This window comes from Psammomys obesus, unplaced genomic scaffold (genome assembly GCF_907164565.1).
Source record: "Psammomys obesus unplaced genomic scaffold, mPsaObe1.curated_primary_1811, whole genome shotgun sequence".
Classification (NCBI taxonomy): domain Eukaryota; kingdom Metazoa; phylum Chordata; class Mammalia; order Rodentia; family Muridae; genus Psammomys; species Psammomys obesus.
Window position 1 is genome coordinate 10,317,560 of NW_026588752.1, and position 27,819 is coordinate 10,345,378.

The following is a 27,819-nucleotide window of genomic DNA, read 5'->3' on the forward strand; positions in this document are numbered from 1 at the left end:
ATGATTCCCACCCCACCCAGCACAGGTGGATGGGGGCCACCAAGCCTCTGAGCCCAGAAGGGTGTTGGAAGCAGTTGGGCTGGAAGGAGAGTTCAGAGATGGAGGCAGGGGACCAGGCCTGCTTCACTGCATTGCCTTGAGCCAGCTGAACCGTCACCAATATTAATGATGGGAGAGAGGGCAAGGGGGCAGGAAATCGGAGCCGGCTCCTGTGGAAGCGGTGACTCAGCGGCCAGCCGGCAGGAGGCTGACAGGGCTGCAGCCAGAGGGGACTGGGAGCTCTCCTGACCCTATGATGGCACTCCTGGGGGGTCAGGATGCCGGGAAGAGCGCAGGCGGGAGGCGGCACAAGGCAGCACCGGGTGGCGTGGACACTGGGCACAGAGCGAGCAAGGGGGAAAACCGAGTCTCAAAGTCAAAGCAGGTTGGTCTGGGAGGAGGCCCAGACGGGCAGGAGAACAAAGCGCCTGACAAGGGGCTGGGCTGCAGCCGCAGGAAACTACTGGCCAAGATGGGCCAGGCCAGACCAGGGGACCAGGCACCCGCCCCTGCCCGCCGTCCCAGCCACTGAGGGACCCCCTTGGCCTGCCTGAGCTGCCGCCGACGGAAAGTGAATCACTAATTGAAACCACTCCTGGGCATCCCGACGCTCTTCGGGATTACTATTATTTTGCAGCTTGGGTTGGTATGGGTGTGTGGCTGGAATCTTTCCCCTCCAAGCCCAGCTTTGAATCCTACCTAGCACTAGTATGGGACCTGAGACAAGAGCCCAGAGATGTGGACAACCCTCAGCTTTTCCACCTGTGAAATGGGTATGATAGTGGTGCCAACCTGCCAAAATTATCTGCAATTATTCTTTGACCGATGCCTGGGAGACAGCAGGAATTCAATTAAAGGAAGCAGTCATTATCTAAGTGAGAATTCCTTGGTCCTCAGTCCAAGGATAAGGGGACAGAGGGCAGAGCTAAGGACTTAAGAAATCAAGAACTGTCTCAACAAGACCGACCCTGACAAGCATACTGAAACCAATTTCCCGAGACCCTGTTCCTCAGCAGAGGTCCACTGCCCATGCCACCTGTCCAGACTGACTGCGCCCTCAGTTCAAGCATATAATCTGGGAGACTCATCACAGAGAGCAGAGGACACAGAGGTGACATCACTATAGAGCTACTGTGAGTGACATCTTCCTCTTGAACCCTTGGGAGAAACAAGCCCATGACCTTCACGTGAGGATATAGAGATAAAGGGCAGTCTTCAGGGAGCATCCAAGCCCAGCAAGTAGTGTACCTGCGTGCACACACACACACACACACACACACACACACACACACACTCACTCTCTCTCTCTCTCTAATATGTCACATGCACCTCTCTGGCCTGTTCCAAAGTAATAAAAATCTTCCTGAGCTGCTAGAACCCAGCTCTGGGAGTGAAGGCTTCCGGAGGTGGCTGCTGCTGCTGCTGCAAACCAACTCCAGGTGACTGTTAAAATGCTCCCTACAGTCACAGCTCTGGGGCCGCAGGTTCCCTGTTCCCAGACACCAGGAGCACCAGTGAGCTAGATGCCTCAGGATGCCACATCCTTCCCCAGTGGAAGCCACGGCTCTGTGGCACCAAGTGACAACCATAAGTATACCTCAGCCTGTCTGCTGCAGGCATCAAAACAAAAACCATGGTGACAGGATGAGAGGCCAGCGGGTGCTTCTCTCCCTCATCCAGATACACGCCACACCTGTTTCCCGGTAGGGCAAAGAGGACCCTGGGTATCTTTGCCAGTTTTCCAGATCTGGCCGAACTGGACCCACCAAGTACCCAGGACGTTATCACTCACCTTCCCCACGAGCTTGCCTTTTCGGTTCATACACAGGTAGAACTCCGTCTCCTTGCCCTTGATCCGGACTTGACTCCCAAAGGTATCTGTCTCCACTAGGAGCTGGGCTTCGAAAGGCAGAAGGAGAGTAAGACAAGCTTTTTAACCAGAGGCAGTGGTAAAGACCCAGAAACATGCTCTCTGACCTTACCCCTGGTCCCTCCCTTCCCCAAAGTCAAGCAGAGGGGAGGGACACTGTCCCCTCTTTACCCATAATCTAGTCTGTCTGTGGCCCTTCCCCGTTGTGCACCTCCCAACCCCTCCTTTCCACTCCCTAAGTGGGACCAACAGTCATTCAGAATACCTGAAGAAGTAACCAAGGGAACACACACACACACACAGCCTTTGGGAACTCACGCCCGTTCCGCTCAAAAGTTAGGTCAAATGTCCTTTTCCCCAAGGGCAAAAATATCTGTCACCCCTACTAATTCAGTTTCGGCACCTTGACCCTGGCCATGTGACACCGGAAGACGGGAGGTGAAGGTGCCATACCCCATATTCAGAATCTCCCTCCCCCTGACTGAAGCCATCAAAACCAAAGGGTAACTAACTTTCAAGAGCACAGAGGTCTGATCAGGACCCAGGTCTCCACACCCAGGACTGGAGCCCATCCATGCCTACCTCAGCATCAGGAGGGGGTTGTCCAAAACCGCTTCCCCCAACCCCTAGCAGACAAGGGCATCAGTGACCTGCTTCCTTCTGCCAGGCTATATTTTCCCCTATAGTAGTCAGTGTGACTTGAGGTGAGCTCTCACTCCTCTCTGCCCTTGAACCCCAGCGACCCATTCTCCATTACCATTTCCCTTCCCTGTGGCTGTTTTCTTTGGCTGTGACCCTTCCCTTCCAGCACCTGCCCCTCCCTCAGCTAAAAAAGTTTCACTTCGGTGACAAGGGACCTGCTTCTCCATAACAAAATCATAGCCCCAAATTCCTGAGTACAGTATCCGTGGAGCCGCAAGGAGTGTACCTCGGTGCCCCTAAAATACACTAGGTATGATTTTAATAAAAAACATTTACAAATATAGGCCCTGGTGCCCTGCTGTGAAAATTGAAACCACCTGGAACTTAGGATTTCTATAATTAATCTAGCCCTCCTTTGACACCACTTCTAATTAAAATATGATTCCCACTTTAAAAAAAAAGAATTTACATAAAATTTAAAGACCTAACAAGAATTTTGTAATTCTGGGAGCAAGGTGGGGCACATTCTTTTTTCCGCCTTCCCCCACCCCAAGGAAACACTGAGTTAGGAACAGGAACAAGGTCTTGATGCACTCTGTTTGCCCTCATTCAAACTCCTTGTCCTTTTCTCCACTCTGTCACAGTGGCTCCCCAGCCTGCTCTACTGCCTCCTAGCAACGATCAGGCCTCCCATGTGAGAAAGTTCTAGCAGTTTCTATGGGGGCTGCGTGTATGTGGGGAAGGCAGGAGTCTGGTGTGCCTAAATATGGACTTGATCCCTGGGCTCTACTTGACTGACTTCTGTGTGGCCTTGGGTAGCCACAGGGTCTTCACCAGTGAAATGGGAAAACTGTCCTGACTCCTCAACAGGGCCTGGGAGGCCTGCAGCATGAGAGTGCCCTGTTCTAGAGGTCCAGAGGGGAAACTCACTGACCTTCATTTTAAGTTTTGTAAAAGCTACAAAGCTGAACCTTTCCTGAAAGAAAAGGGAGCCCAGAGGCCGAGACCACACGTGCCTTCTCATGAGAGCAGAAGGGAGCCTGCTTCCCGAGGCCCTGCCTTCTGCTCTAAACCCGTTCAGCCTTCTCCAGGCACAGGTATCCCACACCAGATAGGACATCTGAGAGTGCTCACTGGCCTGTTACTATCCCACACTGTGTAACTTGAACCCTGAGTGGATCACCACACCCCTCTCTAAGCCTCAGTTTCCTCCCTGGTGCAAGAGGTTTCTAGAACCCTAGATGGAGGGAGTCAAGCCTGGGAGAAGGCCAGACTCTACCGGAAGTAGGGAGAGTATCATTAATGGAAGAAGCATTGGGGAGAGGGCCCAGGAAACCGCCACCCAGTGATGGGGGCTGCTCTGTCTACCTCCTCCCAGCACATGTCCTCCTCTGTGCAGAAGATCTCCTTCCACACAATACAATTAAAGCCCCACCCCAACATACACATGAAGTAAGAGGCCCTTTTCCTCACTTTTTAGGGTAAGCCAGTGAGATGCCCACCAATAGCCCAGCAGGAGAACTAACTGCAGGGTTGGCTGGCTCTGAAAGCCACTCCTAACATTGCCCCACCTCTCAGCAACCAGGACCCTGACCCCACCCACACGGACTCCTCAGGGTGGGTGTGGATATCCAAAGGGCCTGGGGCAGAGGCTAGGGCTTCAGTTCAACTCCGCCACAGGCTTGGCCAACTCCATGCAGCCTGGGGAAGGTCTGGGCCTAGCCACTGGCAGTCTGTTCTTCCTACCCACAGCATTCAATAGAGTGACCTAGACTCCACTCAGAGGGTGACATAATGAGGAGGGAGCCAGGCCAGAATTATGTAAAGTCTTTGGGGAGTAATAGACCAGCAGCAGCAGGAGAAAAAGAGGACAGAGACTCCACCCAAGCTAGGTTTGCTCCAGAGTCTTCCTGGTCCTCCTCGCCCTCCACCCCCTTCTCTGAGAGCCAAGCTCCAAAGATGTGGCTCTTAGGAGCCAGAAGCCTCGGCTTGGTTCAGTTCCATTGGCAGGGCCTGCAGCTGGCCTAGGGGATGACATTATCTCGCTGCCCCTCCCCCTCCAGCCTGTATAGCTCAACCGCCACCTCCCTCCACTACTCTTGCCCTCACCAGTCTACACACACACACACACACACACACACACACACACATCAGCCCGAAGCATCCTTTCAAAATATCAATTTGAAGATGACAAATTGTTTCCATCAGTAAAATAACGGCCATGTTACTTAGAGAAAATCCGAACTCTTCATTGGAACTCACCTCATCTGCCCCCTTCCCCTGCCCTCACCCCCTGTTGTCCCTCCTTCCTAACTTCCCTCTCAACCTGCCAAGCACATTGACTCCCTTGGTATTACTCTGACACACTCTGAACCTAGCTCCTGCTGCAGGCCCTTTGTGTTTGCTATTCCTTCTGCCTGGAGGCTGCTTTGTCCAAACCTTCTCATCTCCCAGGTGGCCAAACATCATCTCCTTAGAGATGCTGTGGTCTGAATAAGAAGGGTCCCCATAGGCTCATATGTTGGAAATGATTAGTCTCCAGGCAATGGTATTTGAAAGGATTAGAAGGATTGGGAGGTGTGGCCTTGTTAGAGGAGGTGTGGCCTTTTTGGCAGAAGTGTATCACTGTGGGTGGGCTTTGTGGGTTCAAAAGCCCATGCCAGGCCCAGCCTCTCTCTTTTTCTCTCTCTTCAGATCAGGAGGTAGCTCTCAACTACTTCTCCAGCATGCCTGCCATAAGCATAATGGACTAAACCTGTAACACTGCAGGCAAGCCTCCAGTTAAATGCTTTCTAGTAAGAGTTGCCTTGGTCATGGCAATAGAACAGTGACCACAGCAGATGCCTTCCCTGACTGTACTGTCTGATGTTGGCACCACCTTCCCTAACCCAGCACTCTCTGAGCACATGCCACATTCCAACACTCTCTTTTATTTTTTCTGTGCATTGTTGTTGGGTCTGTGTGTTGGATTCCCTGAAACTAGAGCTGCAAGACAGTTGTAAACCCCATGTAGGTGCTGGGAATTGAACCTGGGTCCTCTGGAAGAGAAGCCAGGGCTCTTAACTGCTGATCCCAATATTCCAGCATTCTAAAAAAAACTGTTTGTTGCTATTATTTGGATCTTAAATGTTCCCTCAAGGCCCACATGGGAGGCTTAGTGGCCTACCTACAGCATTACTAGGCCCTTTCAGATGTGGGAGGAAGTTAGGCAGCATGCCCATCCTGTCTCTCTCTTCCTGCTTCCCAGCCATCACGAGGTAAGCCTCCTCAGACCATGACATTCTGCCTTACCACAAGCTCAGACATTTTGTTACAATAACAGTAAGATAACAGAATGTCACCCTTTCCGTACAGGTAATCTCCATGAAGACAGGAAAAGCTCTCCTTACTCCTCATTGCCTTTTTTTTTTTTTTAACATCCAGCCCAGGCCTGACTCCTAGTAAGTGGTCACTAGTTAAATTATAGTAAGTATACTATATACTTACTATATATATAGTAAATATACCACACGGACAGCCTTGTGAGGTAGGCAATAACTAATATGATTCAAGAGCTGAAGGAAGATTCGGGATGGGGAAGGGACATGCTACGGAGTACATAGTTGGTGATGACAAGTTTAATCAGCCTCTTATTCAATGTGCTTCATCACTCTATTCCCTCCTGCTTTGACCCAGGGCTGGACTCAGGCCATAGACAGAAAAGGAGAAGACTCCCCAAACCCTCCAAGGCGAGTGAAGGGCTGGAAGAAAGCTCTTTCTAGAAAGCTTCCTATTGTCTTTTTCCTTCTGCTTCTCTGGAATGACTGGCAAATAAACATGGCACCAGTAGCCAGACTGGGAGGTCGAGGCAGGAGACTCACAAGTTCAAGGTTCACCTGAACTAAAAAATAAGGGAGACTAATAATAACAGCCAATATCCATAAAGTGTACCGTGGGGAGTCTGAACACGGAATGTCTCACTGTCTCACAGCCCTGTGAAGCAGGGACCAGGATTGCAGTTTACACGTGAAGACGCTGAGGCCTTCAGCTGGCAAAGCTGCAGTCACTTGCCCAGAACACACAGTGGGAACGTTAAAACAAGTGGCAACTCTAGAACTCACCAAGCTGCATGGGCAGAGTGAGGGCACACAGTGTGGGCCTCAAATGGCAAGAAGGGACTAGCGGCCATGATGGATGGATGGACACTGAAGTGTAGGTCCCCCGCTGGCCCCACCAAAAGCAACTTAGGGCCTCTGCTTTTAGACTCTGGGTTTCAAGGGTAGGAGGTGGTGGGGGAAGGCAGAGGCAGTGGAGGCAGAGGGACTTGGGAGCCTGCTTCAGTGGGAGGCAAGTCAGAGAGTAAAACCAATATGGGTTAGATCTCCCTGTACCCAGGAAGATCCCTCAGGAGCTTTTCAGAATGCGCGCGTGCACACACACACACACACACCAGAAAAAAGCTGGGCAGGGCCCTCTGCAGAAGTGCATGAGGGACTTCCTAACACATTCCCACACCACAGAGCTGTTGGCTCCTATCCAGACAACATCCTCCCACGGGGAAAATGTCCTTGCCTCCAAAAGCACTCAGAGGTCACCTCTTCAGCTATCCCTTCCCTTTGAAGGTGGGCTAGGTGACATGAAGCAGAGAGGCGGGGGCTCCCTTCTGGAGCCATTACCCTGTTGCTGATACACATACATGCTCAAGTGCCCGGAATTCCCCTTTTCCATATGTCCCTGAGGAGGTCTGCAGGCCACATAGACTCACCAGAAAGGACCAGGGGAAGAAAAGAAATCAATAGGATTGATCAGAAGCTATATTGAATTCTGGCTGTAATTCTAACACAGTCCTTTCAACACGGGATCTACAAGATGTGGGTGGCCACTGCTCCCTGGGGACAGAGACAAGGACAGAGAGGATGGGAGGCTTAAGCTGAGATGCAAAGACTCCATCGCAGAAGAGAGAGCTCTTAGGGGAAGCCAGGTCTGTTCATCTTAGTTTTCTCAAGGCTAAAACAGATGGGAAGAAGGGAGAAGGGCTTGCCTGAGCACTGGACCAGGTACCTCCTGGGTATGGAAAAGGCTTCTTGCCCTGATGTCCTGGGGCAACTAGCTTATCCCCAGTCTCAGGTGTACACTGGGGGTGCCCTTGCACTGTGGCAATCCTGATCACCTCCCTGTGGCTGCCTCTGTATTCTGGCGAGGGAACAGCACACATAACCCCAGGCGCCCAGAACCTCCTGAGCATAGCGCACAAGAAGAGGTGGTACAGCCCCCTGAGATTGTGGGGGGATGGGAGTGTCTCACAAGCAGAACTGTCCCAGGTCTCTGGCTGATCCAAGGGCTTGGGTTCTAAGTGGCATAAGTCTTTGAACAATAGAGTGACATTTTGGACTGGTAGACAGGAAATGGCCCAAGGGGTCAGACTCAGAGACTCAGGCTATAAGAATAGGTACCTCAGCCTCAGCCATGTTAGCTGCTCCATGGAACCTTGCTCTGTGCTCAAAGCACCTTCCAGAAAGTATTAGGATGAAGAAGCAGCAAGATCAGAGGGCAGACAGACCAGGGGTCCTGTACCCAGCAGAGGCCAGTCTTAGACAACAGACCCAGAGCTGAGATTCCAGGTGTGCACTTGGCATCTGTCATACTTCTTGCTCAGCAGATGACACAAGGCCGTGTGGTCAAGTGGGTACCGAAAGTCTCTGGGGACCAGACCCAGCCCCGAGACAGCAAAGCAGATTCTGAAGTGCCCTGTGTCCCGCTGCCCCTCCCCCCAACAAGGCAGCTCCTGGTGCAAAGAAGCAGCCCATCCCTCCTGCCCTGCGTGGTCACATAAATCACCCTCCCAATAATATTTGTATTGATCATCTAGATTGGAAGCCTCAGTGGGCTCCATTGTCTCACTTCCTCTCCCAGGGCTCACAGATGGGGTCTCCCAGACTCATCTGCGTTTCTAATGGGACATTCAAATGGAACAGCAGCAGCCTGCAAGGCCCCATGCTGCCCTGGGTGTTGGGGGGGGGGGTGGAAGATCATGTAAACATGTTCCTCGAGAGGGCCAAGAGTTTTTGAAGACAGAAGAGCAGCAAGCCAGGCTGATTCTAGAAACCCAAAGCAGGCTTCCATCAACAGCACCTGGGCGCTGGTCGGAACCTCATTGGCTCAGACTGCCCCCTGACCCATGAGTCTGCGAGGGCATCTAGACAGGACCACTCTCCCAGAAAGCCAAGTGCATGTGGCTAATCCAAGCCTGGAACTGGGGACAGAGAAGGCAGAGTGCTGGGAGAAGATCACAGAGTGGCCCAATTGAGGCAGAGAAAAGTCAGAAGGCCAACAGCCTCTACAAAGAGGGTGAACCCTGATGGCTCCTCTCCCTCCCCAGTCCCTGCCTCCTATGTCAGGGTGTGGACAGATGGCTCAACCAGAGTCTGACCCCCCCCCCCCCGTAGTACTCTCCAGCCTGGAGGGGCCAGTGTGAGCTCCCGGGACACTCCAGGAGGGCACCTCCTCCCGCCTAGCCAGCCAGCTGCCCCTTTCCTGGCAGCACTGGGCAGAGGATCCCACGGAAAACTAGCACCTGGGTCTGCCCTGCACAGCCCAGCATCTGGGGTGCCCCCCACAAGAGCCAGGGGGCCTGAAACCTGTGAGGAGAAGAGACCATGGGGAAGGAGATGAACCAAAAAACAAAGAGGGAAAAGGGTTCGAAACAGGAATGGGAGAAAAGAAGAGGATCCATAAGGAATAACTGTGCAGGAAGAAGCAGGGAAGGAGGCAGCTGGCCTGGAGGTGCTGGGGCCCAGGATCCAGCCCAGGCCGCCCAGCCTGGCCCAGCCCCCAGTGTGGTGCAGCTGCCTCACTCAGGGCCCTACCATGAGGTCAGTCCTGCCCTGGGGCTGTGGGAAAATAAATGGTGTCCAAGATAAAAGGTCCAAGAAATTATTTGTCTTGTTGTCACGTCCTGATGGCAATGGGCAGGGGCCAACGGGGCACCATCCCAGAAAGGCTAGCAAGGATGGCAGGCTCGGCACACATGCAGGACCCTGTCCCCAGCCACTACCTCGAGAACCTGGGCCCAAGTAGGCAGAAACTGAGGATGGGTGCATCCCAGAGATGGCCAAGGACCAGGAGGCCTCCTGGCAGTCCCGAGCCTTTCCTGTCTAGCAATTTTAAATAAAATATCTGCGTGTTAAGTGTTTGCCTAGCATCTGTCTTGGCTGAATGCTCTCCAAAGGGCTAAGGAGGTGGAGTTATGTCTGCTCTGTTCATTGCCCAGGGCTTTCAGGGGCTGGGACTTAGAATCCCAGGGTCCCTTTTCTGAGCCTCTGCAGCAACAGAAGGGGTGTAAGGTTTCCTCAGCCCTCCAGGAAGACTGAGCTGTTCCCAGGTCAAGGGAAGATCACAGGGCCCTGGTCCCAAGTTGTGAGTAAGCATGTCTTGTGGGTGTACAGCTTCAAGCTTAAACACACACACACACACACACACACACACACACACACACACACACGTGCACATTTGCATACACACAGATGCACACTCCCACATGCATTCATGAAGATGACTCCCACGGCCTCCAAAGCGTCCAGAGAGCATGGCCAGAGGCTTCCACCCCTCAAAGCAGCTGAGCCTGGGCCAGAGGGAACTGTGGTGCAAGGTGCAGCCACTGACATTTGGATATTCCCGCCTAAGCCACCACCTAGTGGGACACTTTTTATCAAGTTCTAGCTTCTTAAAGAGGCAGTAACGCCTCCCCATTTTACAGGGAACGTGAGGCCCAGGAGGGCTACTGCTAGGTCCAACACCATGTATCTGGCACAATACGGAGCTGGGATCTGAATGGGGACTCTCCAAGGCTGGGGAGAGTGTGTGCAAGGGGTACGGATAGGGTCTGGCACATACCATACTTGTCCCCGTCCTCGCCACGGGCACTGATCCTACGGCCCAAGACTTGAATGTGCTTCCCGCTGGTCCTGCTGTAGAGCTGGTACAAGCGCAGCTGCTTCCGACTCACATCATCTCGCGCCCGCGTCTGGTTCTCCACATGGATGCGGAAGTCCACGTTCTCCTCAGCCGCCAACACCTATGCAAGGGGAGGGGAAATGGTAAGAGAGAGCCCTGTCTCTGCTCTGCACCCCCCTCAGGCCAGGCCCCACTTCACAGACACCGCAGCCGAGGTAGCTGGGAAACCGTGAAACGGTTGGGCCTGGGTATGCATATAGCTCTCGGCACCCGCGCACACCTGGTGTTTTCTGTGATCTCCGCATGCAGGTTGCTCTGCCTCGGTTTCCCTTTCAGTACAGAGACACCCTCCCCCCCATCCCAATTGCATCTGGGACTGCAAGGTGCCCCTGAGCAACTAGGCTGAGATCTGACATCCATGGGACTGCCGGGAGACGCAGGGACACACAGCAAGGAAGGGATGGAATGAGAAATCTCAAGTACTGGCCAGTGGGCGGGAGTGCAGCATGCCACCTCCCCCAGACCTCCACAGGGACCCGTCACACTCATACCACGGCCCAGGCCCGTGTCCCAGTCCTCTGGTTTCTATCCCCATTGTAAGTCCATGGACCTCGCACCATTTAAATCCCATCAAGAAGGCCTCCCATTTAAATCCACTGGGAGGCCTTCTTAGGTTGCATCCACATTCACTGCTCCTTTCCCTCATCAAAAGTACAGCCGCCCACCTGAACAGTCTGTGCCCATCCTGCTCACCCTCCTCCATTTTTGCCCTGCTAATAACCCATCCTCCACTCAACAAAGCCCATCCTCCCCGTGCACACTCCTCAGGGATTCCTCACACTCAAACAGCAGTCCTTGCTAGGGCTTCCAATCCCGACCAGTAGCCCCTGATGCTTCCTTCCTCCTCCTCCTCCTCCTCCTCCTCCTCCTCCTCCTCCTCCTCCTCTTGTTCCTCCTCCTCCTCCTCTTCCTTGACAGCCATACTGCTTTACCTTTAAAGGCTCTGGAACCTTTCTAATACTCAGCATACACCAACCTCAGGCCCTTTCCACGGGCTCTTTCTTCTGCTCTGATGCCCTTTCTCGGCTGTCTACACTCATTTCCCTCAGGTCTCTGCCCACTATCACCTCAAACAGGCCTCCTTGGATGGCCCTAGCCCTGACACTCTCCATGCTACCACTCTGCCTTGAGGTTCTTTCTAGCACATGTGACTCGATATACCATCTACATACTCAGCTTCTGCTGGTCTGCTCTGAATATGCTGGCGGTACCATGGAAGCCAGTGTGTGCTTGCTCTCTCTCTCTCTCTCTCTCTCTCTCTCTCCTGAGCTAGCAGCACAGACACCCAAGCGCTTGTTCAACAGATGAGTGAGTGAGTGAGTGAGTGAATGAATGAACGAACACATAAAGTCCTGCCATGCCATTAAGCACTGAGTAATATTTACCAGGGCCTGCTAGTTAGATCCCATCCCATCTTATAAACCAGAACAGGTACCGAAGCACAGTCAGCATCATGGGTTTGTTCTGTGGACTCACCAAGTCTGGCACAGTGCCAGCACACAGGACCCCAGTCCCAGGAAAGCATCACCCACTCAACCTTTACTAGAGCTCTCTGGACCCCGGCTGCCCAAGCATGCCTCTCAGCCTCTCACTGTGCCTCAGTTTCTTCACAATGAACACGATGAAGACAGCATCCACCTCAGGGGTTGCTACGAAGACTAAATGGCAAAAGGCAACAGGGCAGCTACTTCCACAGCTGAGCAAACACCAGGACTTTTGACAGGACTCCAAAGTGAAGCTCAGCAGAAATCGAGGTTCACAAATGTCCTCTCCGCAACCACTATGTGCCTCCCTCCATTTCTACCAGCGAGACGGCCAGCCCATAGTACCAGGAACTGCCTCTCTTCCGGGACATCCAGGGAGGAAAGAGCCCAGGGCCCTGGCGGCCCATACCTGGAGGGCATTTTTTTTTCTGGAAGACCCCACACTTGGGGCCATTGACCTTTCTGGAATGATTCCTGGAGTCAGTTTAGTCCTGTCCCCTCCCCGAAAGTAGGCACAGTATCCCTGTCCTCCATCACTCCTGCTCTCACAGGAGTCTATTGACTAGAGGTCAAGCCAATCTCCTCACCCCCAGTTCCCATGGGGCGCTTCCCTGCCCCAAAAGCTGGCTTTCTATTAATGATTTTCTTCCTGGCGCACTGGACAGAAGCAGTGGGGTGACCCAGGGTCAACAAGGTCTATTGGGTGGCCCTGCACCAGGATGTGGGGATATAATCCATCTTGCCTAGCTTCCACCACTTCAACCATGCTCTGGCCAGGTCAATCCCTAGGGAAATGGCGGGCGGCCTCTACAGGAAACTGGGGCCTGTCTTCTAGAAAGGATGGATATCCTATCAAAACCTTTGCTGGGCTCAGGGCACCGGCCCCTTCTACCTGCCATTAGAAGCCTCCTCCAGAGATGCCCTCCCGACACTGCAGGATTTGGACACGCTATTGTCCCCAGAGTTCGAATAAATCAGGCTCACCCCTGGGCATTATCTTGTCCCCAGGAAGCAATCAGTGATGCTTGCCAACTGACTGGCCAAGAATAAGGCATACCTGGAAGCCAGCATCAAGCTTTTCTCTTCCCAGAAGAGGGAAGCAAGATTTGCCACCCTAGAGGGGCCTCGCATTGCTTTGTTCCAGGTGCCTTGCTAAGAAGACCCTAGGCACGGTCCTGTTGTAGCTCCATCAGCTTCCAGAGCTATGGAATACCAGGGAGCGAGAGAGAACCCATTTCCCAAGCAGGACCTTGAGACCACCTCTCAAGAGCCACAGGGTATGGGTACACAGAATTCCGGACTCTGCAACCAGGCTCACGCAGTGCAAGCTTGCCTTGGGAGAGTCACTGCCTCTACTTTCTAGCTGAGTGAATGGCAGCCCTCTTGGCTATCGTGTCTAAAGAGCGGTCTGCCTGGCAGACACACCTCCAAGCTCACAGTAATAGAAGTCACAGCATATTGTCTAGATTCATAGAGAATGTGGCCCCACCTCCCCCAGTGCCACATTTATGAGTGATCCCTGGTCAAAGTGGGCTCTCCATAGTGGGTAACTCTTAGTGTCCATTGCAGCCTAAGACTACAAGTACTCCCAACGTGGCCCTTCCCCTTGTCCTAAAGATTGGGCTCTGATGGAAATAATTGCTCCCCAGTCCAGGAACTGCACATGAGCAACAAGGGTTCTATAGGCTCGGATCTCATTCTGATTTTGGGGTCTCTCAAAGCCTCAGCCTAAGAACATCAACAGGGTGCTCGGCAGACAGAGCCCACACGCCCCTGCCTGCCTCCTGTCTTCATCTAGAGTGCTTGCAGTTCAGGGGAGGGTGCTCCTTTCTACTCAGAAACCTGACAGGCCCCAACTATCCAAGCACAATATTCAGGATCACCCAGAAGTCCAAACCTGCCTGCACTCCAAGCCTACAGCTCCCTCATCTTGTCGATAATCTGACCAGTAGGAAAAGGGGTTCTGCCAGCTCCCGTAGACCAATCAAAGTATCCCATCCCACAGGGATACCTGCCACCCACCACCCACCACCCACCACTGCCTTCCTTGAAGGCTCAGTCCTCTGGCTCTGAGAAGCACGTTTGGGAGCATCCCCATTCTCCTCAGACCACATTATCATCTCCCACAGATCAGCATCGAGGTCCAGGTCACCAGCACGAACCTCCGACAACAGAGTAAGAAGTAGAACTATTTGACCTGCAGGTTACCTAGCTCCAACCACAATGACTGACCTACTAGAGCTTTTTACCCTCAGTTTTCTTGTCTGCAAAATGAGAATTGTTTATAGCATTTACCTTGGGAAAAATTACATTAGTGGCAACAGCCATCACATTCTTTTCTTTTCTTTTCTTTTTTTTTAAGATTTGCTTTATAAACAGCCATGGTGTGTGTGTGTGTGTGTGTGTGTGTGTGTGTGTGTGTGTGTGTAAATGCTGAACTGCACGTGTAGAAGTCAGAGGACAACCTTGGGTGTCAGTCCTTGCCTCTTACCTCTTGAGGCAGGATTCTGTTATTATCCTCTGCTGTATACACCAGGTTATCTGGCTCATGAGCTTTGGAGATCCCCCCACTCTACTGTCCTGCCACAGAAGCACTGAAATTACAGACACACACTGCCATGCCCAATTTTATGTGGCTTCTGGGGATTCAAACTCAGGTCCTCGCGCTTGCACAGAAAACGTTTCATTCACTGAGCTGCCTCTCCACACCAACAGCCATGTTTTGTTTTTTTTTTTTAAATTCCAACTGTGGGTGACTTATCCTATACCATCACCAGAGTGATGTCATAAAGAGAAATGATGATCGTCCCATGTTAAAGTTGGGGAAAGTGAGGCCAGGGGGCGGTAGCATCATTCATCCTATGTCGCCGAGTTAGAGGAGAGAGGACTTAAAGTGCAAACATAATTTCCCCTGAGTCTAGAGTTAGAGCTCCCAGACACTGCATTCACACCTGTAACCATTTCCTCTTGCTTTCCCCCACCTCCTTCCCAACAGTGTCCATTATCATGGGTTTCAGCTGTGCCTAGTCAATGAGGGACTAAAAATATTAAACGGAAAATTCTAGACATGAACAACTATGTTTCTAGTTCAGCGCTGCTATGAGTCAGGAGTATGATGAAACTTCATACCATTCTTTGATCGAGGTGTCCACGCTGTATCTGCTACTTCCCGCTGATCTGCCTTACCTACCCTAGAGTCTTAAAGCCTCATGTTATCCATGTCCATCTCCAGGCTTCCTGCCAGAGATGAAGGGTCTCCCTGGTCCCAAGAAGGACGACCCACAGGCTTCAAGCAGTAGCAGGAGAACAGAGCTTTTAGAGCTCTTCCAAATTCTGGGTTGGAACCCAAGATTTCAGGCCTTCTAAGAGTAGACCCCAGTGAAGTCAGCTCCCTTCTCCACTCCAAAACACAGCCTTCCAAATGCTTCCTCGAAGGCAGCCTGGACTCCAGCCTGGAGTCAGCTGCCAGCTCCATCAGTGAAACTCACACTGGCTGTGAATTCCCAGGCATATACTAAGCAGTGAGCTTACTCCTCACCCAACCTGAGCAAGTGTAAACTATACCATCCCTGTGTTCCCAGTGACACGGGTAGACACAAAGAGGACAAGAGACTTGCCAAGGTGCCCAGGAAGGACATGGCAGATTCAAGATCAGAACACATTCAGCTCTGAAGCATTAGTTTCCTCCAAGTGCCCTCTTCCTGCAAAGGGGAATAAGGCAGCCCCTCCCAGCCCCTTCAAGGCCCCATCCTCCTGACAGCCTAAGCTTATGGCCTCTCCCATCATGCTCCCCACATCCGATACACTACAGCCTGGATAGACAGTGAGTCCGCCGAGGGCCTTTCCCCACCCCCCAGCCTGTCCATTAAGCTCTCAGGGCCATCAATGTATTGATTGGCAGGGCCAAGCCATCAGCATGGGCGGGGCACGGCAGAATGGGGGCGGGGCCCAAGGTCCAGCCTCTCTCTCCCCATACATCAGCCTTCTCCATACAGATTGTCAATATGGAGCAGATAGTCAGTCCGGGAGCCAGCCTGAATAGAGACAGGGCTTGTGAAGACTTGAGGTCTTTTTCCCTTCTCCTTCCCCCTGCTAGCCTCTCAGTATCACTCCATCTCCCTGAAGTCGCAGGCAGAGGTAGTCATTGATCCCAGGAGATGAAAAAAAAAAATCTCCTTTGTTTCTGGTGTCCAGAGCCCATGAGGACCTCTTCCATCAGCCCACTCCTGAGCATGATGCCAGCAATCACAACAGGGTCGGCAGCACACTGAATACACGATGCTCTTCCCTATGTCCAGGAGGTGGCCTGTTCCAAGCACCTCGGTGACCTTACATACACACTCGCCTGCCCGTTCACAGAACACTCTTCCTCTGGCCAACTGCTCTGACCCAGGTCCAGTTTTAGGGTCCCTCACCACAGAACCCACTGTCCTTCAAGCTCTGTTCTCCACCATTATCTCTCAGTACCTGTTACCTGAGGGCTCAGACAGCTGTATGGACCCTTAGCAGCCCTGCACCTGGCACAGAGGTAATGGACACAGGAACTCAAGCCCCGTTCCAGGTCCCCAAGCCCTCTGCTCACTGAGCTGAGAGGGTCCAGCCAGTACCCAGAGTTTGCAGCCGTGGTCTGCCCTCCCCCGGATTTGTAAGGATAAGTGCAAGCTTGGTGGGCAAGCAGGCCTCAAGGCATCCACCGCTGAGAGTTGGAGCTCTGATTCACTTAACATCTGCAAAGAGCCTGGCGGCAGGCCAAGGGCTCCCCCAGGGAATCACAGTCCCCCTCCCTGCAACCCCAGGGATGAGGCTGCACCCTGCTCCATTAATGATGAGTACAGAGGGGCTACACCATCCTCCCTGTCACACAGCGAGTGTCCAAGCCAGGGTGTGAGCAGTGGGCTGAGAGTCTACCCCAGGCTCTTTCCTGTCTCGGTGAATTCTAGCAAAGAATGGGGTTGGTCAAAGACAGGGACCAGGTACCGTGGGATCCCAGGGCAGACGGTGGGGCACGGGTAGAAGCAACCCAAAGTGCTCACCTCCTCATATAGTACACTACAGGAAGGCTGAAGCCTTGAAGAACAAACCCAGCTGGGGGGGGGGGGGGTTGGGTAGGCATACATCAGGTATTCCATAAATGCTCATTAGTTGTTTGGCAGTAAAGAACAGTACCGTCCTTGAGAGTCTACTGAATACATGGTCCAAGATACAATCTTCATTATTCCTATCAGTGAGTCTGGGGAATGCATGAGGATTTCTGTTGTGGTCATTTTGGCTTTTGAAACAGGCTCTCACTATATACTCCGGGCTGATTCACCATCCTGCCTCAGTTTCCCCAATGTTGAGTTACAGGCGAGTGCTGCCATGTTCAAAGCCCTGGAAATAGGGTAATTAATCCCTGTTTATAAATGATGAGGAAGCAGTGACTCCAATAGGTTTAGGGTCTTGCCCAAAGCCATGCACCTTCCTGAATATGGAATAACATGCCGGCCTAAGTTTAAACCTCCACCACCAACGGACAAGAATACCTGCTGTCTCTCCTCCGAGGGGCACGGCTTTCCTTGCTCTTTCTAGCACATGGCAGCACATGGTGTACCAGGACACAGCATATAATTGACCAGGCAATTACAAGTGTTCATTTACTTGTTGCGTGTTGGCTTCTCTCTATATATAATAACTCTTATTTAGCTCTCACTGACCCTAAAGGGAGTATTTCACGTTAGCCGACTCTACAGATATACGGGAAACAGAGGAGCAGGTGGTTGACGGTACAGATCATGGGCTAAAGAGCCATAAAACTGAAACCGAGGCCTCTCTGATGCCAGCACCTGTGCATGGGGTCCCATGGATACTTCCGATGCCCTGCTCCTACCCAGCTGGATAAATCCAGTAGAGCAGCGGTTCTCAATCTTCCTGATGCTGCTTTAATACAGTTCCTCATGTAGTGGTGACCCCCAACCATAAAATTAGTTCGTTGCTACTTCATAACTAATTTTGCTACTGTTATGAACTGTAATGTGAATAATTAATAATTTCTTTTTCTTTTTTTTTTTTTTTCAGATATTGGTTTATCAATGGGGTCATGACCCACAGGCTGAAAACCACTGAGGTAGAGCAAAATCTCCAGGGTTGACTGAGTGAAGGTAAAGATTAATGACTCAACCTTGGAGTCTTTGTCTGGTGGCCCTCAGCCGACCAGTGCAACGTCTCTGGCCACATCATCAACACGGCAACATTTCAAATACCACTTAGATGTCAGAGCCTAAGAACTACCAACCAGCCAGACCACAGCCTGAGGGGCCACTTACTCAGTGATGTTCCAGAGCGAATTCCCACACTCAGGCCCAGGGTGTGGCAGCAGGCCTAAGATCATCCTAAAACCAGGTGCCTCTCCTCCAGCCCTGGCCTATGAGCAAAGATGTCCGTGTGCCCTTTACCCAGGGTTCTGCCACGGGCCCTTGAGCAGTTATGCCAACAGCATCGGAGTCAACAGCAAAGGACACACACAGGACCATCACAACAGCCCTTGTTCATCACACACACACACACACACACACACACACACCAGGAGGAAGCAGTACTTGATAATATACCTGACAGGTGAGACAGAGGCAGGCGAGAACAGTCCTAGGACCAGAGACACAGCAAGCAAGCCTAGAAATGCCGTCTACCCCCCTTAGAAGACAGCAACCACTTCACTGGGGTTTTTGTTTGTTTCTTAGGAGGAGAGGGTGGTATTTTTGTCAGTTTACACATACAGACGCTAAGCCCCGGGGAGGTTAAGTAACTTGCCCCAAGGTCACACAGCAAACAGAAGGCAGATCCACAGTCTGAGCCAGGCTCTCTGCATGTCAAGCCCTCGGGAGGCCTTTTAACCTGGGCCCCAGAGTCCGGCATCCAGAGTCACAGCCACAGCTCTGCTTCCCTCTTACTGTGTGACCAGAGGCCAGTGACTGTGTGCCCCTGGGGGCCTTGTTCTTCCTCTACAGCACTCCCTAATCCCAAGCCAGCTATGAGCTACTACTTGAATAGCGTAAGACAGAGACACCCAGGGAAAACAGCCGGCTTGAGCTGTTGTCCGCAGCCTGGGGGGTGGCCCCCTTCTGTAGCAAGGTCAAGTTTTCTGCTACACAGCCAAGTCAGAAATAAAACTTTTCACACCAAAAAAAAAAAAAAAAAAGAAAACCACAAAAGGGGATAGATGGCTCCTCCCTGTTCCCCTTCAGGCCTCCCTTTGGGGGCCTACAGACCCACAGAGCTGTCCCAGTGTAAGGGAGGAGGCTACACCTGTGACTCTGACAGACTGCCCCCAGCCCACTGACACTGGCTGTGCCAACCACCAGAAATTTAAAGAATCCACCTCCTTATCTCAAAGCAAGTGGGTGACCTTCCCTGGCTGCAGGAATGCTGGCAGCATGCCCCACCCCTCCCCTCTCTCTGCCCTGGGAAGGAGGCTTGGAGAAAGCATTAAGTCTCCTATGACACACAACACACCCCCAAAGCACCCCCCTCTAGCTCTGGGGCCCTCATAGAGCAGCACTTTCCCAGGAGCGTGGGGCTTCCTGACAGGGACGGAGGTGGGGCGGGGCAGCTGTCGCCCACTAGAGTCACCCTTGTGAGAATCTAAACAGGACTTCCCACTAAGGACCCCAGCACGCCTCCTGGGACTCTTTCCCCTACTAGCAAATTTGAGGATTCCTTCTGGAAGAGATAGACTTAATACAAGATCTTAAATCCAGATTCTTCGGCTTGTAGCCAGGGCCCTGAACAAATCCTTTCCTACCTAGTTGTGTGTATGCGGGAATATGACTCCATCCTCCTCAGCCTCCTTGTAGAAAGCTGGAAGGATTAGAACAGCTTCCCTACACGAGACGTCTTAAATTCTAAGGAGCAGTCTCTTTTGCACCTAGGCAAGCCTCTTCCCAGGAAGTGGAAGAAATGCCACAATGCCAGGAGCACCTAGCAGTGTGCCCCTCTGAGGCTAGGGACTGTCTAGGTCTCACTCCCAGGGCCAAGAAAAAGCAGGCTAAGTGTTGAATGGAAATGCAATAGACTGGACCAGTGAGTGATGTTGCTTTGAGATATTAAAAGCGCCATCCAGGGGCTGGAGAGATGGCTCAGCGGTTAAGAGCACAGGATGTTCTCCCAAAGAACCCCGGTTCAATTCCCAGCACCCACATGGCACCTCACAACTGTCTGTAACTCCAGTTCCAGGGGACCTGACACTCTCACAGAGACGTGAGTACAGGCAGAACACCAAATGTACATCAAATACAAATAAACAAATTATTAAAAGCACCATCCAACAGGACAGCTTTCCATCCTCTCAAAGGACACTGTCCCCTGGCCTCTACAACCTGGCCGGCATAACGGAAGGGTCTAAGCCTCAGTAAGGAGTCTAGGCTCTGGTGGTCAAGCCTGAGTATGAAGGGAACTCCAGACTCCAACACCTCCTGGTGAGACGGAAGTAGCTCTGTGGGAAGAACAAGGGGCTGGCAGGAGGGACAAGAGGCTGGAGGAAGCCTCCCCCCCCCACCCCCCTTGCTCTGGCCCGCCTTATGCTAGCCTGTCTGAGGAAGGCAAGGACCTAGTGGAGCCTGGCGGCAGGAACAATGTCAGGCAGGTGCCGGCAGAGCTTCCTGAAAAGCCCGGCCCGGTGTCATTGTCAGAGCTCAGCCAAGTGCAGAAAAGCAATTTACCAGTCACGCTGCCTGCTCCCCTCGGAAATTTTTAAAATTCTTCTGATTGGAGCTATCTGCGGTGTCCCGAGCCGTGTGGAGAAAGGATGAAGGGGTTTTATTAAATTCCCAGCTTCCCACTTCCCAGGGTGGCCCGTGGGTGAAGGCGGGGCTCACCACACTGGTGGTGGGCGGAGGACAGTATCCGGCATTGAGCGTGCTCATGAAAACCTGACTTGGTGGGGGAATCCATTTGGGGCCTGGTGACTGAGGGCTGGGAGGAGGGGAGACACCCAGAAATTCCATTGCTAAAACTGTACACCAATCCCCCAAAATAGTAAAGATGGAAGCAAACTGGTTTTTTAGTTGGTCAGTATGCCTCCCTGAGTGGGTGATAATCAGCAACGTTTCCTCTGCCCCTATCACACAGCACTTCAACTTAAGGGCCACTTTCACAAATGAAACTAAAACTACTGCAGACCACAGACAGGGCAAGATGAAGCTGGTGTCCAGACAGAGATCACCTACCTACTGCAGAGCCCTTCCTCCACTTAGGAAGGCCTTCTGGTCTGCTTGCACCAAAGACATTCCAACTGTAGACGCTCCCCTGCGCCCTGCCCAGGACTACACCTGCTTTCCCAGCATCACACAAACTTGCCTCTGACTGCAGACTCCAGGCAACCCACACCTCTAAAGCCATCTTCATCTCTAACCACTGAGGACCATGCTCTTAGTCTCTGAACTGTAAAAGTGAATGTCAGCCTGCTAATCGTTCTCCCCAGTCTTTATTTATTTACCTTTTAGGAATCCTGGGTACTTAAAAAAAAAAAAAAAAAAAAAAAAGTCTAAGGATTACTCTGAGTCTTCTTCCAGACACACACAAATTTGCACAGTGTTTCCTGAGTGGTTTTCAAGGACACCCCCCAGCCAATGCCAAGACTACAGACCAGGGGTTAAAAACACCAGCCCTATGCAGTTCAGACATGGAGGGGCTGGAAGGGACAAAGGGGCAAGAGGAAGGGGGGTGGAAAAGAGGAGGCTCCCTCACCTGCATGGATTCTGCCTCTTGACCTAACCCAAGCGGACCACCCAGCTCTTTCTTAAAGATGCTGGCTTAGTGCTGGCGGGGAGGTAGAGGTGGGAGGAGAGTCCAGACTCCCTCCCTCACACTCTCATCAGAGAACACAAAAGACCACCCGGCAGCCCCTCCCGGCCCTACTTAAAGAAGAACTGAGAGCAGCAAGCATGTGAAGGCTTGGGCAGCTAGATCCAAGGGTTCCTTTCTGCCTCCACACCCATTTCCTCAGCTCCTGCCCAGGCTCAGGCCAGCCAGACAAGCAGACCCCCTGGAGTGACCCTGGAACCTGCCCTCTGCCTGGGGACTCAGCTGCAGACAGACTAGGCAGCCCATGCCTGGCACTGGCCTTTTCTCTAACATCGGCCATTCCCTCCCCCCCTCTTCCCCCCCCCCTTCACCACACAGGGTCACATCTGTTTTGGCAAACAGCCAGTGTTAAGTTACTGACTCCAGTTGTATTGATTCAAGGAGTCACTGGGGACCCCAGCCTGGCCAACAGAAGGAAAGAGCCATCAGTCTGTCCTCCATCTAGCCTTCCAGCCCCGAGTCTCAACTGGTTGCCCTGAGCTCCATGCCTGCCCCAAGGAACAGTCTTCTCCACAGAGAGAAGAAAGGCAGAAGACCCACCAATCAGGCTAGGAACCACAGCAGCGGCTACACACAGGAGCTTCCTTAGACCAGAAAACTCCAGACAGCTCCAGAACTCAAAAGGCTACGACCAAGCATCTTCCCATTAGCCCTGCTAGGACACCTGCCTTTCACGGGGAGGGGGAGGGGACAGAAAGCCCTCTTTTGGCCTATGTCCAGTTTATCCTGAGTCCCCTCCCTTGTCGCTGTAGGTAGGTGGAGGTATTGGGCAGCTGGTGTTTCCTATTCCCCTCTGCCACCCCCCACCCACACCATGCTGAGGCAGCCCTGATCTGGTTCTAATCGGGGTTGAAGTCGACTCCCTACCCCCCCCCCCCCTCCTTTCCTTCATTTCCACGGCTTTGGAAGCCAGAGCATTCCAACTGTCTGTGTGCCAAGACCTTCCCGAGTCTGAAAGCTGCTGAAGTAACAGATCAGATTTTAGCAAGTGCTTTCCAGGCTGAGCGCCAAGCCCTCTTCTGATTCACAGAGAGCGAACGGGGACCAGGCAGGCAACAAGCCCTGGGCTGCACCACCTTGGGCAAGGACATGTGGAATAGAGCGCGGCAGGATGGGGAGCAGTCTCCTCTCTCTCTCTCTCTCTCTCTCTCTCTCTCTCTCTCTCTCTCCCTCTCCCTCTCCCTCTCCCTCTCCCTCTCCCTCTCCCCTCCCACCTACAGAGTAATTTACAACTAAAGCTCTCTCTCTGGACTCAAAATCCACTCAGTTGAAAACAACCTTTTTGTCTGCAGACACAAGCAGGCTGTAAAGGGACAGAAAAGGGGCAGAAAAAGCCCCTGGGTCCCTACCCTTCGCCAGCTGCGGTCGCGGGTTGGAGTCCCGCACATCACTTGGGCTGAGCCCTTGGACTCTTGGGCTCTCGCCACCGAGACCAACCGCGGCCGCGACAGCCCGCACTGGCTGGAGCCACGCAGCAGCCCCTAGCCCTTGGCCCGCCACCGCCAGCGCAGGGCGCGCGCGAAGCCGCCCTTCCGCACCCTGGGAACAGGTGCACTGGGCTCGCTGCCCAGGAGGGGTGGGGCACCGAGAGGGGGCGCGGTCCCAGGAAGGGGGGTCGGCCCGCACCTCAAGGAAGAGCGCGCGGGGGATGGGGGGCGACGACAGGACTCTCAGGAGCCCACGTACCTGAACCTGGAAGCACAGCAGTAGAAAGTGTAAACACCTGCGGGGAGAAAGAGGGAGAGGCGGTCAGTAGGACCCGAGGGAGGGGGCGCAGACGGACAGACAGACAGGCAGGGAGAAAGTCACGCGAGCAGACGGGCGAGCAGACAGACAGAGCCACACGCACAGGGACAGGCATCCAGGCGGGGCGGCCAGGGCCGGGCGGGTGCTTACAGGCAAGTGCAGGCGGAGGGCGCTGAATACATCGCGGGGCGGGGGGGGAGGCGGCGGCTCCTAGCCCAGCCTGCACATGTCCGCTCCGCGCGGCCGGGACCGGGCGCCTCCGCCGCCGCCGCCGCCGCCGCCGCCGCTGCTGCTGCTCCCTCCTCGCCGGCTGCTTCTGCAGACTCTGCTGCTCCGGGGCGCTCCGCGGCGCGCCCTGCGGCATCAGCGCCCCGCGCGGCTCCTCCCGAGCGCTGCGCCCTCCGAGCCGGCGCGGGGGCTGCGGGGAGACCGCGGTGCGGGAAGACGCTCGGCCGGTGCGGGGAAGCTGGCCCGAGGCGGGCGGGAGGGCCGTCTGGGCGTTCGCGGGACGCGGGCTGCCGGCTCAGTCCAGGGGAGGCATGCACGGCGGGGGCTGCGGCTGGGGCGCCGCGGCCAGGGCGCGAGGCTGGCGGGGCCGGGGTCAGCGCTCCGGGGCTGGGGCGCGCGGCTGCAGTGCGAACGCGTCACGGCCGCTCCGTCTGGGCGCCCGCCGGCTCATGTCTCCTCCTCCGTGTCTCTCCGGCCGTGCGCATCGCCGCCTCCCACCGCTGGCGGCGGCCGGGGCGTTTTCTACGCGCGGGCGGCGAGGGGGCGGGGGGCCGGGGGCGGGTCCGGGCCCGCGCCGGCACAATGAGGATGCGGGGCCCGGGGTCTCCCCCCTCGGGGCGCGGCCGGACGGGCGCTCAGCGCGGCTGGGTGCGCCGCGCCCACATCAAAGCCAGCACTGCCTGCTCGCCTGCCTGCCCTGCCTGCCGCGGCTTCTCCACCGCCTCCTCCTCCTTCTGGCGGCTCAGGGTTGGAGGGGAGGCACTTGGGCTGTCGGCGATGGGACTGGCCGTTCAGCAGGGCAGAACCCACGAATCTGGAGCTGAGGAGAGCTGGAAGCCGTCGAAGCTCTGCGCCACAACGCTAATATTGGCCGAATGGAGCAGGCGGGATTCCCAAAGAATCCAATTAGGAGCAGAGCGTTCCCCCTCCCTCACATTTGCCGTTCGCATTCACATCCACTAGTGTTTGGAAGCAAGGCTGAGGGCCGCCCGGTGGGATGCCTCAACTGAAAGGAGTCCTTTACCCTTGCCCCGAGGCCACGGAAGACAGTGGCTTTTTCCAGACGCTCCCCACCACCACCGACACCACGGGACCGACACCCAAGCGAAGCCTTCTCTTCCCGCTCCTGCCGTGGAAGATAGGAAGGGCTCAGGGGCGTCTCTTTCCCTTCCCCCGCTCTGGGACTCTAAGGTCGCTTCTAGGGATTCCAGCTGTGTTCGCTAGTAGGTGACCTGGTTTCTGGAAGCACACGGCTACCACCTAGCGGCACCAAAGTGTCGCTGTAACCCCAGCCCTGACCGGCCACATGCCTGAGAGTAGCCAGGACTATGGTCAGCGCTCACTCCAGGGCCTCTTAGGTTCGCACACTAAGCTTGTTTTCCTGCCCTTGGTCACCCACCCTGAACTTTTTCTGTCCTTCCATTAACCCCAAAATGTAGATATTGTTGTCCGAGGCCTGCCACATTCTGTCTAAAGTCTGGGTCAGCCAAGTTGCTCTGCTTTGGACTGGTGCTAAGACAAACAGGTCACGGTGGGCAAGAAACTAGAGAACAAGCTCAAAATGCAGAACTCAGGAATTCAGATTATTTGGTTTAGAGCCTTGTGTCGGTAGCTGTGGTTGCTATTCCCCTCTCCGTGGAGCTACGGTGAAGAGGGTGCTGCTCAGCGGTGTTATTCCTGAAGTTATAGAAACATAGTATTTGTTCCAAGTACCAGACCTCCCTGGAAGCTACTTTCAATTCCTTTTCAAAGTTGAGGCTAAAGAGACAGTATTAAAAACAAATCCTGAAAACCTTTGCACAATCGAGTACCTTGAGATAGTTCTTGCATGACGCTAGGCTGATTTTATGTAGATTGTCTGGACTGCCAGAAATAGTCTAGCAAAGTTATTGCTAGCTTCCTAGATTCTGGAATGAACCAGTCAATCCAGGGTGAAGTGACAAACCACAACTAGATAAGCCTTTGGCCTTACTTAGAGATGGGGGTTCTCTATCTGCTGAAAGGTTTCATTCATCTTCTGCCTGAGAATCATTCTTTCCTATCTGCATTTTGCTACTATTTTTCATTACCTTTGAATGCAATGGCTAATTATTGTTCCACCTACAACACTATGATGACCTCATAACACAAGACCCCAAAACTCTAGTGAGTGGTGTTCTAAGAGCATAAATCTAAAAATCACAAGTCCTGGTGCTAGGGATGTAGCTCAGTGGAAAGACCCACAGTTCAATTCCCAACACCCCCTAAAAAGAAGAAGAGGAAAAAAAAAAAAAAAAAAAAAAAACAGGATAAAAGGCTTATGCTTGGGCTCCGCCACCCAGAGCCCCACCTGGGTGCTACCTTAGACCCTGCCTCAAAACAAAAGGGAGTGAGGTCTGGAGAGGATGGCTAGGCAGCTGAGTGCTTGGGTGCCAGCACACGAGACACAGTTCTTTAAAAATCAAGCCCTAGACTTGAATGTTCTTCTTTGCCTACAAAAACCAGCTAACAACTCAGCTGCAATGAGATGTGGCACACACTTCAGCCGTCAACGAATTCATTCCAGCCTTTTCACATCTCTCAGTTTCACTAAGTACAGACAAGACGGTTCTTTACAGTATGTTCACCTCAAACACAGCCACCTCGATCCTCCCATTCCCAATCCACCTGAAGTCGCTTCAGTTACACACATGTATGTCCATCAACCTTAGATGACTTCTGCAGTGTTAAGAATAGTGCTTCAGTGCTAATGTAACGTAGTCCACTGCTGTCTGAGGTCCTTCTGTGTTCAGTCCTAGCTGAGACAAGGTACCTAGCTCCAAACTAATTTGGTGGTGGTGGTGTGTGGCAGTTGAGATGATGCCAAACATGGGATTCCCTGAAACCCATGTAATGGCAGTATATACCCAAGTTGTCTTGACTTCCACATGTAAGCTCTAACACATATGCACACATACATGAATGCACACACCACACAAATTATATTCTCAGTGAGTGAAGATGAGCAATTATCAGTAAGTTGCCTTCTTTGAAGCAGTGTTCTGAAGAAAAAATAATGCAGATGGTCTGGAAGAACTTTGCAAATTGTAGAATGCAGCCAACCATACAAAGGGTCATTCCAGGTGTGTTTGACAAGTGACTAAAGCATAAAGTTCTTGGTGACAAGCAGGTATTACCAGGTCCAGCGCCTTGTAGCCAACATTGTTAAAGGTTTGTATTCATCTTAACACATCAGTTTTGACAAACTCACTTGTCAAATGTGCAAACATCATCTCTCATTAGGTAATCTCCCCACCTCCAACAATGGTCCCTAGGACAAGATTCTCTCCTCTTCCGGTTTTAGTCATCTGCTGCTACATTCCAACATCACCCCACACTTGACCACTGAAGAGCTTTCCAACTCAGGGTCAAAACCCAGGCACTTCTAAGAAATAAAGGGGAGGCATAGCAAGAGTAGTACACGAGGAACTAGCTGAAATGCTCAATACAACAGAACATGAACTGGAACAATCGAACAGGCGCACTTGAGTCTGTTAAGGACTCCTTATGTGGTGGACCTGTCCTTTCATTCAACTCCTTACTATAGGGTCGTAAATTTAGAGAATGTGAACTGCATACACAATGAAATGGTAAGCACTGCTTCACTGGCCAATCCCCAAATACTTGCAGAACTGTGGATATATGGTATGAGTTTGAAAGTTTACATTCTCATTTCTTAAGTGAAAGCAAAATTGAAACAAGCAACCTGACTAGGAACACTCCTGGAGTCTGTGAAACAGCATGAAGAATGGAGTGGAGATAGCTCAGTGGTTAAGAGCACTGGCTGCTCTCCCAGAGAACCCGTGTTCAATTCCTAGCACCCACATAGCAGCTTACAACTATCCGCTTCCAGTAATTCCAGTTCCAACACCCACATACTGGACATAGACACAGGCAAAACACCAACAGACCTGAAATTAACACTCTGCCCAGGCACCTACACCTATTTCACTAGCAATGTCA

General features: G+C 52.9%; 1 protein-coding gene across 1 annotated transcript in view; it reads right to left on the reverse strand.

Annotated features, from left to right (window-relative positions):
• Nucleotides 1-23,818, reverse strand: part of Fgf18 (fibroblast growth factor 18) — a 29,449-nt gene extending 5,631 nt beyond the window's left edge. Inside the window, exons 1-4 of the mRNA XM_055604689.1 lie at nt 23,761-23,818; nt 23,551-23,587; nt 10,424-10,604; nt 1,832-1,938 (exon numbers count right to left, since the gene is read on the reverse strand). Coding sequence (XP_055460664.1) covers nt 1,832-1,938; nt 10,424-10,604; nt 23,551-23,587; nt 23,761-23,792 — 357 coding nt within the window. The 5' untranslated portion in view covers nt 23,793-23,818. The remainder of the gene's footprint in view (nt 1-1,831; nt 1,939-10,423; nt 10,605-23,550; nt 23,588-23,760) is intronic.
• Between the last annotated feature and the right edge of the window lie 4,001 nt (nt 23,819-27,819).